This window comes from Heliangelus exortis, chromosome 7, assembly GCF_036169615.1.
Source record: "Heliangelus exortis chromosome 7, bHelExo1.hap1, whole genome shotgun sequence".
NCBI lineage: Eukaryota > Metazoa > Chordata > Aves > Apodiformes > Trochilidae > Heliangelus > Heliangelus exortis.
This window is the reverse complement of record NC_092428.1, coordinates 13,112,763-13,132,379: the sequence shown is the minus strand read 5'-3', so window position 1 is coordinate 13,132,379 and position 19,617 is coordinate 13,112,763. Positions and strand designations below refer to the sequence as shown.

Here is a 19,617-nt window from a genome sequence, read left to right as displayed (position 1 = left end):
CATTCAGGGTTGTGCCTTTTGAAACAAGCTCACTTTCTAACATCTTCAGATCTTTTTTTTATTTCTAACAAATCTGAAGAAGTACCATTGAAACCCATTTATTTTTATTAAGATAGAAAAAGCCAAAGAGCTTTGCCTATTACTTTAAGAAGGCAGTGACTCGTTTTCTGAGGATAAATATACCACTAACACCATAGCAGGCAGTGGAGGGAAGGTCTCTTAGATTATCTAGGCTGTCTCTTGAAAGGGCAGGGCTGTTCTTTACAGAGTGTTTTATAGAAGTTTCTAATTGCTACATATAGTGGTAGCATATGGCTGGAGAGTAACATTAGCTTGGCACACAGGCTGATATGAGCAGCCCTTTTATGTTTTATGGGTTGCCTGTCTTATGCTGCTGCTCTCATATAGTTCTTTGAACGCAGTATATAATGTACATCTGCCAAAAAAGAAGCTATGTAGTCATTCCAAAAGAGCAAGGGGGAGGGCAGGAAGGAAATACCTGCCTGTTAAATACATCAAATGAAAATCACTTCATTAATACCATGTTCAAAAGCTGAAAGGGAAGGATATTTGCAGCCAGCTGTCTCTGAACTCTTGAAAAGCAACTCACACAAGTGCATCAGCATAATTGGAAGTGAGGATTCTCTCTGCCAGTGCTCTGGATTATGATTCTGTCTTTCTTCCCCCATCAGTTTCAAACAGGGGTAACTCAGTGTCCAGAGCTAATCCTCATTTCCGTCACTGTGAAGGAAGGATCTGGACTGTTCTCTTTTAGATATTGCAGATCTAGTGATTTTCTAGCAATACCTATGAGCTACTTGGGAATGTGACAGTGTGGATCATACCAGCTGTTAAATTGTTTCATGTCTCACAACCTGCAGTGGAAGAAAAGGAGTGCTTGGAGCATCAGATTCTTCTTTATCTATTTGTATACACAGGTACTGGGCCATCGTCGGGTGCTTTGTAAAATGGTCAGCAGCTGAAGTTGGAAACTGAACTAGTTCTGGAAAATTTTAGTATTTCTAACTTCTTCCCCCAGTTGGAACGATAGATCCTTAAATCCTTAAAATACCTTATAAGTAAAAGACATCCAATGTCCTTCATGTATTTCTAATACATTATTCTGTCTTGAGCCTCTTTTGCCTTATTAGACATCTAGGGCCAAAAGAAACTCTTCAGATGAAGAATGCTTCCTATTTCACAAAAACATGTGACAACCAATCAATTATCTGTTTACCTCTAATTCTGTACTGAATGGGTCCAATACAGTGCAGGAAGGTTGCTGAGCAGTTATCTTCTGTGAAATTTTAAAAAAAAGCTGATGTGTTCATAATGTGTTTTCTCTCTGTAGACCTCAACTGCTACTGTTAATATAGTGGTGACAGATGTAAATGACAATGGACCTGTTTTTGATATGTTTCTGCCTAAAAACCTGTCTGTACAGGAAGAGGAAGCCAATGCCTTTGTTGGTCAAGTAAGGGTAAGTTATAAACTGGGAAGAGGTACTACCTAAACTGTCCAGACAAAATACTTGTGCCTTAGACAATCTCTCATATAAATGTTTATATGCAACTGTTTATATGCAAACTGTCTGTTGGCAGATGCATTTATGTTAACAAAATGATCTTTTGGACTTTAATATACAGAACTGATTTTCTTCTTCTCTTTGCTTAATAGCTGAAAAGACATTTTCATTTAAAAATTGCCACACTATAAGTGGTGCTTTTGAAGATGCACCACTTTAAAAGCTTGCTTCTAACAGGTTTACAGTGTTACATTATTGCCATGTTGTTACAATTTTACTGATTTCTTTTAAAATGTTTTTCTAATGCACTGAACAAGTCATGTTTATACATTGTTACACATATATAATATTTTAAGGCCATTAAGGGCAAAACCAGCTGAACTCTTGACTCAAAGACTCATAAAATTGGGGGTATCATTTTTGAGTGATGTGAAGCTGTGTACATTTTTATATCATATATGGGTCTTATGGATGAAGTTTCAGTCAGTTGAAATATACATCTATTTTTTTGGCAAAGTCAGTTTTTCCAAACACTGGGGGAAAGAAGGAAGCATGACTTGTGTGGTTTTTTAATTAGTAATTGAATATGGTATTTTGTATTTCGTTCATAAGCCTCACTGTCCTATAAATTAGTATAATTTCTAAATCGTGTTGAAACTGAAACTTTGCAATAGATTATTCCTGCTTGGAGAATGACAGTCACGGGTTAAATAATTTATTGTCATATTTTTCACCACTCCTAATTCCCCACTCCTAATTCTGGATGGAAAAAGCTTTCTTTTCATAGCACAAATACTGAATACAGTTTCTAATGCTTTATATTCACAAATGCAAACAAGTACTACAGAACAGAGTAATCTGGGCATTTGGAATGTTTTTTCTGGCCTCAGCGAGATGTTTGAAATAAGGATGATGAGCACTTAGGTGTAGCTGTGTTGTTTGAGGATATTCTTTAAAAACTGAAATAGCTTTTGTTGTGTTGTTGTGCTTCACAATACATTAGAACCACAGTACGTATGGGAGATGTTCCTATGGCAATATATTTTGTACAGAAGCTGTAATGTGGTTAAAATATAAGGGCCTAGTTTAGTTGAAAATAGCCTGGTAAAAGAATGTAGTCCTTATTGTGTCATGTGTTGCCATTACCAAGAATTAAGCCACTGACTGACAAGCCTGCTTTTTGGAATGTCTTTTACTATATTCGTTGCAAATATTGCAAGGGAAAAGATAGAGTACAAGATTTTTATTTTGAGACCCAAGAAGATACAGGAACTGCTGCACATTGAGGCTTAAGACCTGGTGATGAAAGATATGGAAAACATGCTCAACTACTTTGATACTTCAGTGGGTTTTGGTGGTAAAGTTTGGTATCAGAATCATCCATGAGGGTGGAAAGCACTAACTGCAGTGGAAGGTGAAGTTACGGGTTTCTCAAGTAAATAAAACATAAGCAATGACCTGGATGCTGGAAGGATCACTAAACCTCCAGAGATCCCTCCCAACAAATTCATTCTGTTTCTAATCATCTTACTATTTGAATGTATTTTATAATTAAATTCTACATTTTTTTATCTAAGACCCACTAAAATCCATTAATCCATGGTTTGAGTATTAGCAGCAGATACTATTAGTGCTCTATATTTTTTTAAAAAAATGTTTACAGTTGCAGGTTGACGTGACAATGATGCTGGTAAGTCCAGGGGTATATTCTGTGATGTTAATAAGTAGAAAGGTAAAACTGTAATTTGTCAAATGTTAGAAGTAGAATAAATAACATGTGAACAGCTATTGAAATGTCCTTCCCATTCTGGACTTTCTATATGGGCTTTCTCTTTCTTTCCTCTCCTGAGACTGCAAAATTTCATGTCTCTTGTCTGCTTATCTATTCCAAACAAGTGGTGAATCATATTCCTACCCTCTCCCCATCTACACTTAAGGTTATAAGCTATGTGGGAAATGAAAAAACTGGGTCAAACACTCCTGCTACAGAACAGAGATTTCTGTGCTCTACTTCTGGAGAGATGGACTTAAAAGGGGATTCCCATAAGGGCTTATGTAGCATTTGGAAACTTGTTTCCCGATGAGGTACAGAACAGAGCAATGAAAGATTTTCTGTTGGAGAGAAGAGGGCTTGTGACAGGCAGGAACACAAGAATTCACAATGCAGCACTGTCATTCCACACTATTCTGATGGTTCTTTGCAAACTGGAGTTCCTGAAGGCATTGGCATAGAGCTGCCTCTGGGGATTTGAGGAGTATACTGAAGATTAAAAGAAAAAAACCTAGAAGGGCTGAGACTGAAAGTTCAGTAGATGTATAAATATGTTTTATTTTACCCAGTGCTATCTAATATGGGGCAGTTGGATATATATTAGTTTCCCCACTGTTCTTTCATTTCTGATGATGGGAATCCCCCAGCAAGACAGGAGGAAAATTGCTGAACAAAATACAAAGGAGCAACAGGAAACAAAAAGCTTCAAATAGGAAGCTTGAAAATGAAATTCAGGCACCATGTTGTCTACTGCAGTTTAAAATAGCTTAGGTCCTGTAGAAGATAGGTCATCTGAATGATTAGCATTGTACAGAGTACTGTTTATCAATACCAGCTGCATAGGAGGTAAAAAAATGTGGAATGAAATTTAGGTTGGAATCGATGTATTGACTGCAAAGCCTATGAACAGGTATTTGTCATTGTTCAGCAAAAGAAAGTTGTGAGTAGTTTGTTAAAGACCTCAAAAATGCACTCTGTGGTTAAATAAGGAGGTCTTGATCTGACAAGGCCCAGGCAGAACACAAATCATTTGACTGAAGTTTTTATTCTGTTTTTTTTATTTACCCAGATTCTTTTACATCTTCCCCTCATTTATTATGAGCATAGTTTTGTGTCACTGATCAGAACTGTTTCCAGTCTCCAACACGGGCACGTTGGTATCAAGGGAAGATGAAAGGGCATAAAAGTAAAAATATGGATAGAGAGTTAGATGGCAGTGGAAAAAACAATGCCATATCAGATGTTCAGGTATCACTGGACTTTATGATCTTCCCTCAAATCGAGGCAGTATAAATAAACTCCAGTAATGAAAGTGATAAGCAAACAGCATGTGTAAAACCTCTGCTGCTTTTTAAAGTAAGAAATGCTTCAAGGAAGTAAGTTGATTTTTAGGTTGGAGCTATTCTACCTGCTGGAAAAGTGAGCTTTGGGGGGCTTTTTCTGATTGCACTGTAAGATGGAACTAGTTTACTTTTGTATTTATATAATAAATGTAAATTCATACCCATGGTATACATCCAAAAGCATCTGTCACCTACAAAGCAAAGCAAAACAAAACTGTAAGACAAGTGACACACAGGCTATAAAGCACCAGTCTACTTATTCTAGACATCTTCTTTTAATGGTATAGAAGTGTAAAGAACAAGTCTGTTGTGTAAAGAAGCAAGCAATCACTTTTGAATGCTAATGAAATATGATCATGATGCCAATTCCCTATTGAAACTCTGTGTCTGAATAGCAGTGAATTCTTACAAGCTTCTGTTTTGATTTAAATTCATAAGGTGGTAAACTCTGCAAGCCTCATGGTTCAAAGCCTGGTTTAAGCTTCGCAGATGTCAGTTAAGTTGATTTTATTAGACTAAATGACCTCTGGAGATCCCTTACAACTATGTGATTCTGTGTTTCTGCATACAGGAAAACTGCTTCAAATGCTGATGAGGCATTACGAAGTTTTGTTTTAAAAAGCCTAGGAAGAAATATTATTTTACCTATATCACCTTTGTCATGTTCTGTGTGTGAAGGCCCATAGGACAGGGTATGATTTCCCACAGCCTGCAGTGTAGATTACACCTTACCTGTATTAAAAATACCATCTTCTGAAAATAAATTTTTGGGTCTCCTGTACTTTTCGACATCTTCTAGGAAAACTGGAGATGGAGGAAAAAGAAATGACCAAAAAAGGGAGATTTATTGACAGGAGAGGACAGTCTGTGAGGGAAAGGAATTAATCCCTTGGGAAAGAGAAGAGTCACTGCCTCTGAAGTAAATTTCATATACCTGCAGTGAGTCCATGCTCATTGCATAATTCATTACTCAACAAGGTATTTTGAATTAATCTAATAAATGTAAAAACTATATGAGCAGCTAGGATTTTAAAATCAGACCCATAAAAAATAAATCAGAATCTATTATCAGAGAATCATGACATGACAGATGGACCACAACCAGAAGCCATTCAGATCTTTGCATTTGGTTGCAGTGTGTGCATCTGCATTGCTAATAAATCTGTTGCTATTTAGTGGTGTGAACCACTGTGTCTTGTGTGTGTTGGAATGAAATACAACTTTCCAGTGCAAGACTGTTATCTTGAGTTTCTCTTTGTGCTCATTTCTGTAACATCCATGTAGCTTCCTATAAGTGATTGGATCATCATCAGGTAATTTTGATAGGAACTTTCATTTCATAGAATCACAGAAGTGTGATTGGGTTGGAAAGGACCTTAAAGATCATCCTAGTTCCAACCCCCCTGCCTTAGGCAGAAATGTCTAGTTTGCTTGCATGCTCATTAGTAAAATTGTCTACAGGCTACGTTAGAGAGGCCTTTAGTAAAGCCACCACCTCCTTTTAGCTCCTCATACTGATGCTGGTGACATTAAGACTTTCATAGTTTCCTGTCAGACAAAATGTGCAGAGCAAACGCAAATGATTTCCAACAAGGTGTGGATGTGCTTATGTCTTATTGCAAGTGCTTTTATTCTTGCTTCTTGTCCAGCCTGAGTCAGTTTTCTCAGCCCCTTATTGTAGCTTCCATGAATCCCTGCATCCACAGAGTCTGCCTGCAATCTTGTGCATGTGCATGGTAGGGAAGGCTGTCATGTCAGCTTGGCTGAATCCTGCTTGAAGCTGGGTACAGAAGAGATGTTCAGATCTGCTTTTGGTTTTAACTAAATTATACACTCCTTGTTTTCCTCAAAATAATAAGTCTTAAAGAATATCTTCTTTCTGACCTGGAAGGGGATATGTAAGAAGGATGAGAAATGCAGAAAGTGGTAGCAGCCATTAATAGTGTTCACTATATATTTTAACTTAGTTTTATCTTTCTTTCCCCTATAGTCTCTTAGATTTTATAGTTAGCTGTTAAAATAATTACTGAAGGCAGCTTTTCTACTTACATGGTGAAAAGAAATTAAATGACAGCCATAGCTGACATCCATGTAATCACCCCACGTTCCATTTGGATTTTCACATGCTTGCTAACAAGCAAATTCCTTCAGCCTCTTACAATGGGATGGATGGCAGGGTTTCAAGTCCAAATGTTTCATGAGAACTAGGTGTGGTTGTAGGTTTGTCCAATTTTTTTCCTTCTCAGCCTGGCAGTGTGGTAAAGGATTAGGTTTTTTCTGTTGACGCCCCTAAAGGGCTGTATAATTCCTGGAGGCTATTCTGCAGCAGGCAGCTACAGCTGCACTCCATCAGCTTAAAGTGGTTCGTTGAATTTTGGGGAGCCTAAATAGGTTTAAAAAGCTGCTTGCCACCCATAACATGGTAAATGGAGTCACTTTTTAAACTAAAGGGATTTCAAAAGCTGTGCCTCCTGTCCTTCCTGTTTCTGTTATAAAATTTGTGCATTAATTACATCTTCGTCCTCAGAGTAATAACATTTGTTCCTTCATGTAGTGGAAATTTGATACTTGTGATCAGAGATACATTTCAACCATATTCATGCTCACAACAGTCGATCACTGGAAGTGCCGGGGCTTCCGTATGAAAGGCATTCTTGGTTTTGTCTGCCTGTCACCTTGCATCCCAGTGTATTTTTAAGTCATTTCATCTATTTCAGGCTGATGCTGTATTAAATCTTCTAAATCAGTGGTTTCATGTCTCTAATACATGCCCATCTAGTATTTTGATAGCTGATTCTGCAGGTTTAGATTTGGCTGTTCAGATTTCTGTCACTAGGACAAGAAATTATGGTGTTCCTGAGCTTACAAATTAGAATGTTTTATACAAGGCCTGCTAACTGTTGACTGCATTCTCTCATTGTATATGTTCTTCTGTGCCTTAAAGAATTGCCTACATTATTGATTCCTTTTTTGAAGACTTCCTGATAGAAGGAAAAGCTGGGGAATTTTCTTGTGATATATGCCAGGTACCTAGCTTTTTTCTGATGTTCAGAACTTGTGTAGTTTCAAATCCAAATGTTGGCTGTTACATTCCAGCTCGTATTCTAATTCTAATGTTCCCAAATTGGCAGGTTTAGGAAGAGAGCCAACAGTCTAGATAAATTACAAAAATATGTTTAAAGTGTGTGAACATATTAGAGATTTTTCGGAGCCTAGCAAAATGTGGAGATAAAAAATAATATATTTCATCTGTGGTTTTGAAAACTAGCTTTTATTTTTGCTAATATGTATTTTCATTAATTTAATCTCTGAATTGCTTGATCATATCATTGGCAAAGAACATACTTATCATAAAAGCAAAATTTCTAATAATCCTTCATCTTAAAACAGCTAGTGCAGACCTCTAAATTTAGGATTTGATTGCATGAAAGAAGACATGACTGAAGAAATCTTGTCTGTTTTTAAGTGTTACAGTGTGATTAAATTTTGTAGGAGGTTCACTAGTTCATAAACAAGTTTTTTCAGCCATAATCTTTCTGATTTTTAATTTATTTTAATTATTTTTATTTGTGACATTTAACTGTTCTTACTGTGTAGTTTTATTTAGAGTCACATTTAACTGGTTTCTAAACTAACCCTCCAGATGTACTGGAATTAGCATTGGCTGTGAAAGTATTTATCAAAGATTTTCCCATCTTGCATAATGGCTAAAATATGTCAGGATTTGAAAATCTGCCATGTGCTACCTTTACCATAAGAAATGACTCTCAGTTGTAGTTATGAGTCAAATAATAAGCTGGGATGACTTGCTGGTTCAGTGAGATACTTTTTGAAAAGTTCCTGGGGGATATACAGAAAACCTGTAAAGTTTTTCAAAAGCGTGTGTGTGTAGGGCATTAGGTTGTTCTCTTAAGAAGTAGGAATTGCCTTGAAATTTGAAGATAGCCAAAATTTGAGGAGTCATCCTTTGAGTTTTATTTTTAGACCAGCTACACCCAACTGGACTGCCCCATCCAGTGGTCAGTCAGATTGACACCTGATATTGCAATATCCAATTTTATTGTATATTCTTTATATCTTCTTTCTTCATCAAGTAATTTTTTGCAGGTCATTTGAGTTTATCACACATTGTAACTAAGCCTCTGTCTCTTCTTGCAGTTTAATATTAAGTTTTATGGCATGTCAGAGATTATATAGCAGAATAAATTAAAAAGCCTTCTGTATACTTTTAGTTGAACATGAACATGGCATAAAAGTATTATATAACTGCTTATCAGAAACCTGAACAAAACCTGCAGTCCTCTATTCCTGTAAGTCTGTAAAAGAATTTATTTTTTATATGAGTAATGAAATTTAAATGTCTATTTTTCAGGGAGTACTGCAGAAATGAACTCTTATACATCTTTAGGCTGCAAGAGAGTATTGCAAATATCTGTAATGGGTATTCAGTAATGCCATGTACGTTTAAGAGCATGATTTATAAATCTAACTGTGTAAAAGAAGAACAAAGTGTGTGATAGAATGCTGACAACAACTAGAGGATAAAAGTAATTCTTAGTTTCCTTACTTCTTTTGGAATGATTTTGATGAAAATCTTTCAAACCTGTTGGCACCTTCCAATCTTTTCCTTTTGTTAGAGCATGTAATGAACGAAATAGGGAAATAAAAGGCTGGGTAAAAATGGGCAAAAAGAAATGAGAGACAAAGACTTCCTGACATGTAGGGAAGAAGAAAAATTCCAAAGTTTTATGTATGACTAATTATTTGTCCTTAAAATATTTTTAAATAAATGCCAAGAGTTCATAAATGTTTCAAATATCTAGGGCTTCTTACTGCATCTGGGAAATGGTAATTCTATTGTATGAGCATGAGCAGTAATCTCCCTGAAAAACAAGTACAACATCCAATTTAACACTCACACACACATGATTTACTATTTGACATAATTGAGGGGCTTGGGAATCTTTTAAACCCAGAATAATAAAAAAATTAAATCCATAATAATTAGGCCATTAAACCCTTAATAATAAATAATCATGTTGTCTTCCATAAAAAGCAATAACCCAAATCCTGGCAACATTGTCCTTTTATCCTCCTGCACAGTTTCCATCCCTCCCTTGAGATGAACTGTTTGTTGGAATACTGCAGAGGCTTTTGGACATCTGGAACTTTTGTTGGGGTGGGAGGGGATAACAGGAAACTTCTGTCCTTGAAGAAGACCTGAAGGAAAATGTAGTCTGGAGGAAGTTGGGTTGATGGTAAACTGCTCCCTAAGAAGTGCTTCAACTTGCAGCTTTAATAGAGATATTCCCTATCATGTTTGTTCTGCCTTGTTCACAAGTGTGAATAACAACACACTGCCTTTTTTTTTTTTTTTTTCTTGGTGTTTTCAGGCTCCAGAAGTCTGAGTGTAAACCCTCACTCAATTAACTTCCTTAAATCCTGCTGTTGCCTGTTGTGAGCAAGAGTTGTAGATATGAGTAGGAGATTTCTTTTGAAAAGAATGATAATGATATAATTAATACTGTTGACATTTAAATGCTTGTCATTATATTTCATAGTTAATGATCCTTCAAGAGACATTTTGGTAATTCAAACCTTCGAGAATTATATTTTCAAGCTTCTTGAGATGGGGGAAGATAATTTGTTACGCTGGAATACTGTTGATTTATATTAATGAAGTTTTCTTGTAATTCTGAAGCATAGTTTCTAATGCATATTTAAACTTACCACAACAAATGAAGGATATCTTGTGGATTATGATATCTCTAGTACATGTGGAATGTGTTTTTTTCTGGGAAATAAAGTAATGATACATTTATAGTCCTAGGTTTCCAGTTTTGGTTTATCGTGCAGTACTTCATAAGTTAGCCTTGAGAGAGATGGAAATGAGAGCAGTCAGGCAGATATGAGGAATTCCTAGAACAACAGCAGTAGTTACTAGAGACTCTTCAGAGGAACATGTGTCTCCTAATGCTCAATAAACATAATGAGATGGGAGGGGCAGAAATGTGCAATTCATCTTTCTGCATCTCTTGCAGCATTGGCACAGGAGCCAGTCAGCAAGTTTCTTGTCTTTTTTTAAAGTCTACTGCAGATGCTTTCAGTTTTAAGAAAATAAATTACCTTAGATCTATGTAAAATAGGCTCCTGGGTAAGGGAGTATCAGAATCTGCTAAGAATGCTCACACCTGACTATCTGCTGTAGCATTTCCTGCTGACAGAGGTCCTGGTAGAGAGGAATGTGGATGAATCTGAGTAATAAAAAAAGGTGCACAGTGTGTGTGTACAAGCATCTGTAAATGATAAAAGAGCTGCAAAACTGTTAGAAGTATGGTTTATCTGAGCTGTTCCAGTATTTTGACAGACATATGCTGCATAGTGGCTATCAGTCAAGATATTAATAGGCTGAGGGAAATCCTCAAAACCAAGGATAAGTTCAAATAACTCTACTTTATGTGCTGAGGTATACATGGTATGTTCTACATGGCTTCCCAATTCAGAAAAACGATATCCAGCATTACCGTTACTAGAAGCACCAGAAAACACTGAAGGGGAACCAAGGTGGGTAGAAGTTACCACAGGAAAAAGCCATGAGTATTGTTCAGCAAAGGTTAATAATTCTGAGGAAGGTTTGTTATTTTCCAGGTGTCCTGTGTTAGCAGTGACTATCTGCCAGTAGTCATTGTTCTGAATCAACTCCTGCAATTTGCTTGTGTATCAGGTTGGTGAATGACAGACAAGTCCAAGCCTGTAAGTTGCAAATGTTGCTTAGGCAATTCAGAAATCAAGAATGCAACTATGTTCTATATGGGGTCAATGAGGAAGTTTTGAAAAGGGAGGTAAGTATAACCTGTGATTGGAAAGGAATATCAATAGGGATTTCAGGAGTGGCTAAAACAGCACCTTGTATTGGTTGTTGAAGGGAAATAGGTGGTAGTTAAGCAGTTGGTATAGCCTGTAAGCCCTGTCACTCTTGGTTAATACAGAAGTCCTTTAGTATTTCTTGTACTTCTTCTTGATCACAATGAGCACACAAAATACCATGCATATAGTGAAAAATTTTTGCCTCTGGCCTTTTGTATCTCATGGGTGCAATAGCTCATTGTACAAAATTTTGACACATAGTTGGATTATTTTTCATTCCCTGTGGAAGAACTTTCCACTAATATCTTAAAGCTGGCTCTTCCATATTAAGAGTGGATATTGAAAAGGCAAATCTACACGTCTGACTTCTGAAATAGAATAATGAAAAAACAATCCTTTAAGTCTATGACTTCAAGGGGCCAGATGGAAGGTATGGCAGCAGGAGATGGCAATCCGGGTTGCAATGGGCCCATAGAGACTATAATGGCATTAATAGCACTCAGATCATATAGCATTCACTGTTTCCCAGGTTTCTTTTTGATAACAAAAACTGGAGAATTCCAAGGGCTGACTGAAAACTCAATATGATTGGCATCTAGATGTTCTTAAACCAACTCTTGCAAGACAAAAACTTCTCTTTAGATAGGGGCCACTGTTCAACCCAGACAGGATCATCTGAAATCCAGTGAATGGGGTCAGTCCAGGGAACAGAAGCTTCAATAGCAGCTCCTAAACAAAAGGATATCCCAATCCTTTGTGATCTGTGCTAATTTTTGAAGGCAGACATTCTTGCATTTCTTGCTGCTGCCTGCCTAATCCCTTTAAAGAGTGAAATTTTAGAGTATTCGTCATGGCAGTTACCTGCTCAAATGGGCTATATCAATACACTCCCATCTGTCTGAGGACATCCTGTCTCCATAGAGATATTGGCAATTTTTGTAAAATGTATAGTTGAAAAACTTCTGTTTTTCCATTGTGGTCCTGCCATGTGAGATGTGCAGAACTCTGCCAGGGCAATAACACTTCACCTACTCCTGCCAAAGAGTAAGCCCTTCTTGTAGAGGCCATGATTTTGGCCAGTGCTTTAAAGCCATGACAGACTTAATCTGCTCCAGTAAGTCCTTCAAATTTTCTTCCTTGTATAGTTATGTTAGTGTGGGTTGTTGATCCATAACTTCTTGAGAACAAAAATTTGTTGTTCCCGAGCTACCAAATCCAGTAGCTCCTCTCGCTCATTTCTGTTCCTGGACAAGTTTAAAATATGGAAGACTAAGAATTTGTGCTATTCTAGGTTTCTCTGGGATCTCAATGACTTGTTGACACCATGCCAAAATCATTGTAGTACCCAAATAATCCTCATCCACTACCCCAGGCATTACAAGAAGCCTTTTGCTGATTAGCCACTATGGCCTAATGTCAGGCCTACTGTACCAATAGGAAAAGGCCCCATAATAGTGGTAGGAATTTTTTGAATCCCCACTTTAGGAGTTGGCACACATCAGGGGGTGGTGTAGAGATCCAATCCTGAACTGCTGGGGCTTCTCTGCTGAGGCTTCGAAGCTTTGATTTGCCGGGATCGTTTGCGGAGGTGTCAGATCACTGCCCCTATTTTTTGGGGGGTGGGGGTAGGCCCCACTGCCAGTTTCCTGACAACTGAACCCCATTGTTATAACATCTTGTTCTGCATTGAGATGCCCAGTGAAACCCTCTGTGACATTTCAGACATAATTGAGGAGGTGGTCTGGACTTAGGATGGCTCTTTGTCCTTCTCCAATCTCTCACTAGATGTCCCTCTTTACCACAATTAAAGCATTTTGCCTTTTTGATTGCAAAGCAGTCGCCATTAGATGAGCATTGTGTGTAGCACTGCCAACATCCTGCGTGTCGTATCTGTAATTGTCATGGTCTGTTTAGAACCTGCCAGTGCCTGCTTAGAATCCTTATTACAATTTTCAAATGCCAGTTGTTTTAGCAAAATGTCAGAAGCAGTGCTGTCAGCCACACTCCTCTGAATAGCCATAGCCAAATGATTAATGAATTGTTCAAAAGACAGGTGGACTTTTCACTGGGTTAAAAACTGTATGAATGGCCCAAAGAGTTGTGATAAATGGAGTTAAGTCCAGCTGGCAGCTGGTCACAAGTGGTGTACCCCAGGGCTCAGTGTTGGGACCAGTTCTATTAAATATTTTTATCAACAATTTGGTTGAGAGGATTGAATGCATGCTCAGCAAGTCTGCAGATAACACTCAGTTGAGCAGGAATGTTGATCTGCTCGAGGGTTGGAAGGTACTGCAGAGAGATCTGGACAAGTTAGATCAATAGGGTGAGATCAATGATATGGGTTTCAACAAGACCAAGTGCCAGGTCCTGCACTTTGCTTGCAATAACCCCAAGCAAAGTTGCAGGCTGGGGGAAGAGCAGCCCAGTGGAGAAGGATCTGGGAGTTCTGGTGGATGTCAGGCTGAACATGAGCCAGCAGTGTGTCCAGGTGGCCAAGAAGGCCAACAGCATCCTGGCCTGTAACAAAACCAGTGTGTCCAGCAGGAGTAGGGAAGCGATTGAGCCCCTGTACTTGGTCCTGCTGAGGCCACAGCTTGAGTATTGTGTTCAGTTCTGAGCACCACAATGTAAGAAAGATATTGAGGTCCTGGAGCATGTCCAGAGAAGAGCTGTGAGGCTGTTGAGGGGGTTGGAGGGCAGGTCGTATGAGGAGTGACTGAGGGAACTGGGGTTATTTGATCTGAATCAGAGAAGGCTCAGAGGAGATCTTACTGCTCTCTACAGCTAACTGAAGGGAGGTTGTAGAGAGGTTGAATGTTGTGCCTCTTCTCCCAAGTAACTAGAGATAGGATGAGAGGAAATGGGTTGAAGTGCCAGAAGAAGTTCGACATTAGGAAAAATTTCTTTACTTAAGGAGTGATGAGCCATTGGAATGGGTTTCCCAGGCTGGTGGTGGAGTTTCTGTCCCTGGAGGTGATATTTTGATGTGGTGCTTCAGGATATGGTTTAGTGGTTGTGGTAATTGGATTATGGTTGGACTCAATGATCTTGAAGGTCTCTTCCACCCTTAATGATTCTATTCTATGAATCTCTGGTTTAGTCTCATAGTTTCCAATGGCTGTGGTAGTTAAAATTACTCTTAAAGATTTTTGTACCGTTTGGTTCTTAACTCTAGATGTTTAGTGTCGATTTAATTGCTATAATATGGCTTTGGCTCAAATTTGAAGCTAAGCCAGAGGACTGACTCAAACATGCATTGGAGCTTAAGTCTTATGAAGGTGAATTGTGCTGCTAGTGTCTTATCCAGAAGCTCTGCAGCTCCCTCTGCCTTTCTTCTGCTTTGCTTTTGCTTCAGTGGGGCTAAGTGTCTGTAACTGTATCCTTTAAACTTTTCTCCTTAAGTAGCTTTCTGAGCAGTTTTTCAGCATATCGTCTGAGACGTTTTTCTGCCCCAAAGTGGTTATTTTTGCAGAGGAGATAGTATTGATTGTGAACTAAGCAAATCAACCACATGCTGAAAGATGTTGATGAAAAGGATATGTTATCAATAGACTGGTCATTAGGAAGTTGTAGCCCCTACTGTTTAGGACATCAGTGTAGTGCAGGAGGAAAGCAAAGTGAGATTTTTCTTTTTAACAATATTAATTAACTTCTAATACATTTATAGGAAGATAAATGGTTTCATTACAGTCTTACAATTAATTCCTTCAGCAGAATTAAACATTCATGGAAACTTCCTGACAATTGTGGTAATAAAACATCAAAATCTCTTATGCTCTTCCCAGATGCCTGTAGCCTCATTCATAAAATCAAATAAATGAAAATACCTTGCTTGCAGAGTGCCCTTTGCTTAATTTTCATAACTTTATTCATAATGCTATAATTTAATTAGAGGAGGAAAAGTAACAGGTCATTATTCAGACTATGTTGAGGGCCTGGTAGCTCTAGCAAAACATGACATTTTTTCATCTGTATAAGACCAGTTATGTAAGGACAAGAATTACTTGGGTGATATGGCAATTGGAGATTTAGTTCAAAGATAAGAGATTTAGCAAAGATATCAGCTGCACAAAATCTAAACAGTTTTCTGTTGCAACCGTCTTCCTCTTCTGAGTCTAGAAGAATAAGGATGCAATGTGGTAATCTCTGGTTTTAAGAACACAATAAACAAACTATAGAAAGTTCTTCAGAGTAGTTCTTCAGAGAGCAATGACTACAATATTGCTAAATATGACAAACATGTTTAAGTGAAACGAAGATGTCAAACTAATGTGTCCTTTCTAACTGTCTGCTGACCATGTCCATCTTTTATATGTGTGTCCTCCGTAATGATTTGAGCAGCAATGAAACACCTTAAATCAAGAGTGCAAAATACAAGTTCCCCTCAGAAACCACCTAACACTGAAGATACTTCATCACTGGAAGTATCTGAGGACTTGAGTTGAAAAGTATCTGGTTTGTCTTCTGTTTATGTGCACATTTTCTCCTCAAATCCAGTTGGAATTTAGTAAAACTACCTTCTGTCACTCCAAGATAAGAGACTTATTTTCACAGGGTATTTCATCATCGACAAAATACCAGAGAGAGGCAAGCTGCTGTAAACAAGAAATGCTAAGTAGCCACACAAGCATTAGTTCCCTGTAGAATATTGCCCTGGCTTGTTCCTCCCATGTGGGTATGACCCTTGTATTTAAAATGTGCACTAAAACATGGTTCTTTCTTGTTTCCTTAGGCTACAGATGCAGATGCTGGTGTTAATGGTCAGGTTCATTACAGTTTGGCAAACTTCAACAATCTTTTCAGAATCACATCAAATGGTAGCATTTATACAGCAGTCAAACTGGACAGGGAAGTAAGGGACTATTATGAACTTATTGTTGAAGCAACAGATGGAGCTTTGGACCCTCGACATTCAACACTAACTTTAGCCATCAAAGTGCTGGATATTGATGACAACAGCCCTGTTTTTACTAATGCTTCCTACACTGTGACTGTGCCAGAAAACCTACCACCAGGCACTGTCTTCCTGCAAATAGAGGTAAGAAGGCATTATGGAGTTGTGTTTTGTAAATGTTCTGCAATACTAAACATGTTCTTATTCAACTTTTTAGTGGTGCTGCTGTAAGAGGTTGTGAACCAGAGTGGAGGAAGTTATGACACTTAACACTGAAAAATGCATGACCTTTAGGCAAATCAAAATACTTTGAAGCTGAGGTTCACTTGGAAAGAGCAATTATTAAAAACAAGGAAACACAAAAAACCTATGCTGCTATTGTAATTTTTTTTGTTGTTGTTATACACATTTGAAGGGCTTTTGATTTGTTTTTGAAAGCTCATCATATAACTTCTGCCTGTTTACGTTAGTAGCAAAAGAACATTTTATCTTAACTGATTTAGACATTTAATTCAAGCCCAGCTACCTTACCTCACATTATACTTGATGAAGATAAATAGTTGCTTCCAGAAGCAATTAATCCAATACCAAGATTGTCATCTAAGATAGCTGGAGTGAAGTGAACATCTGGAGGTGATGTCTTCTCTTCACTAACTATAAGAGGTACTCAGTCAAGTGCAATTCCATCGTTTGAGATTACCTAGATCTCTAGAGACAGCAGGGATATACTTCTAGCAAGCAGTTTATATAGCATCCTGATGTGTTGGTCAACATCCTTTAATGAGAAGAATTTGTCCTGGGGCAACTTCAACAGCAATGCTTTTCTCTGAACCTGACCACAGATAAATCTAATGTCAAATTACAGCTAAAGTGTACTGATGAAAATTAATATTCTTTGTCTAAATACTGGTATGAAATAAAAGCAGCTGTGCTGCCATATGGAGGTGAGATCAAAAATCTGCTAAGCCCAGCCTCCTCTCCCTGGTAGTGGACCATAGCAGGTGCCCAGGGAAAAGAACAAGAACAGACTGAGCTTCCAGTGACTCTTGCCCAGAGTAGAATATTGTGTTTGTTTCCTGTGGCAGCTATCTCTGGATTTTATTACCTTAAGCAGGCTTGTCCTCATGTTTGTGTAACAGTACTAGGTCTATCCAATACTATTAGACTAATATAAAAAAGCTAAAGTTGTTTTCATTAGTTTGCTTTTTTATACTCTAGATATGGTAGGGACTTTTTGTGAAAATGGACTTTTTTGGTTTTAAGCACACTGAATTTTTTTCTGCATGGCATACTCTAGGCAAAGGACGTTGATCTTGGTTCCGATGTTAACTATCGAATACGGACACAGGAAGCACTGGAGTATTTTGCACTGAACAAGTACACAGGAGAGTTATCACTTGTGAAGTCCTTGGATTATGAATCATTCTCTGACACAGAACCAACCTTAATCTTTCTTGTGGAAGCCTTCGATAGTAAGGGCACGATGCCTCCTGGGCTTGCTACTGTCACGGTGACAGTGAAGGTAAGAGAAATAACTTGTTAGTTGGTACCTTCCTTATGTTTCTTACAAAATACTTCATCAGCCCTTACATCAGGTCCTGATCAAATACCAGAGCATGGTTAGCAGTATGTCCACTTCCCTGTTTTTTTCACTTGTATGAAGCTACTGCCTTTTTCTGACAGCAGCTGGTTCAGTCAAACATACACTTTATAACAGCTGTAATTACTTTGCTATATGCAATTATATAGTTAAATCTTGGTTGACAGATTTATGAAATATGAGAATACCAGACACACATAAATATGTTTAATCCTTTGGAATCTCTGAAAGATTTAAGTACCTACCTAATGAAATTGTTTGCAAAAATTACACCATCACGTTTCAGTTTAAGCTCTCATAAACTATAATTTTATGACTCATTTGGGTATATTGAGTGCTGATATGGCACACCACATCCTATATTTCAGATTCTGGTGCTCGTAAATGCAGAGCTGCAAAGAAACAGGCTTGTTTAATGGTCTGATTCAGTGAGAACTCAGTGAGTTACAGCATCACCTCTGGATTTCAGTTATCTTACCAGTAATATGGGGATAATGGTATTCTGTTTGGTAATGATCCACAAATTAAAGTATTTGTAGCTGAAACGTTAGCATTTACCCATCTTAATTTGATTGGTGTACTCATGTCCAAAAGGAGAGGATACTTTAGATGCTCTAAATCATGCTCTCTTGGATTCTCAAAGGTACAATTCTGGAGCCAGTTAGTGCAGTCCTTTTCAGCATTTGCTTCATTTTTGTTGATTGTGACAGTGAAGAACTAATTATCTAAGAGTTAATTACTCACATTTTAGCTAAGAAGCAATAATTGTAGCAGAAACAAAAGCATAGCTCACAAATGTGCACTGTGTATCTGCAGATGTTACAAATTGACACGATTTTGAGCAAGTTACTACTGACCGCAGAATTATTTTAGGGGCAGTAACTATCTCCAGTAAGCTTTGATGGCATATGTAGAAGACTTCCAGAATACCTTTCTGTCTCTGCAGAATTTCTGACTGTGGTGGATCCAGCTCGGTTGTTTCCTAAGTCTGTGGTCTTGAATGGCAGTTTCGAGGTCAATCAAAGAAAATACAGCATTTGACATCATTCCCTGAACTTTTTTGTTGTTGTTGTTGTACTTTTAAGAAGTTTTTCAACCTTTTTTTTTTTTTTTTTTTTTTTTTTTTTTTTTTCAGAATTAAGTATTTGGGTGTTTTTGTTAGGCTTTTAAAAGGTACTTGTTTTCAAATAGGACTGTACTGAGAGAAAAGCTATAGTCTGCATCGTAGGGCTGACCCTACTCTATGACTGTGCATTGGTATTTTATTAATTCATGTCAGGGTGCAGGGAAGCAATACAGTTCAAGTTGATGACCTTGTGCAACAGGAGCTTGTGCAAAGGAGGAGTTGTGGGAATAGGGAACTTAGGAAGGGGATTAGTAGGATGAAAAAATTGGTCTCTGGTTTTCCTGATAACTGTTCCCACACACGAGCAACAAAAAGGGAGCATGATGATACTCGTTTGGAAAGACAGTATGTGAGAGTCTGGAATGCTAGGCTGAAGCTAGGAGTTAGTATTTCAGCAGCAAAAGGTTGGAGGCAGAACAGGGCTTGAAAGTGAGAACAAGCAGCTTATATTTTAAATGGGAGAGAAAATAAAGACATTGAGTATTGTCATA

At 37.8% G+C, this 19,617-nt stretch overlaps 1 protein-coding gene across 3 annotated transcripts in view; it reads left to right on the top strand.

The window, feature by feature from the left end:
* Window positions 1–19,617, top strand: part of PCDH15 (protocadherin related 15) — a 344,988-nt gene that overhangs the window by 226,405 nt on the left and 98,966 nt on the right. For all 3 annotated transcript variants that reach the window (XM_071748909.1, XM_071748908.1, XM_071748907.1), the window contains 3 exons: window positions 1,352–1,480; window positions 16,239–16,544; window positions 17,698–17,922. In XM_071748909.1, the coding sequence (XP_071605010.1) occupies window positions 1,352–1,480; window positions 16,239–16,544; window positions 17,698–17,922 (660 nt within the window). The remainder of the gene's footprint in view (window positions 1–1,351; window positions 1,481–16,238; window positions 16,545–17,697; window positions 17,923–19,617) is intronic.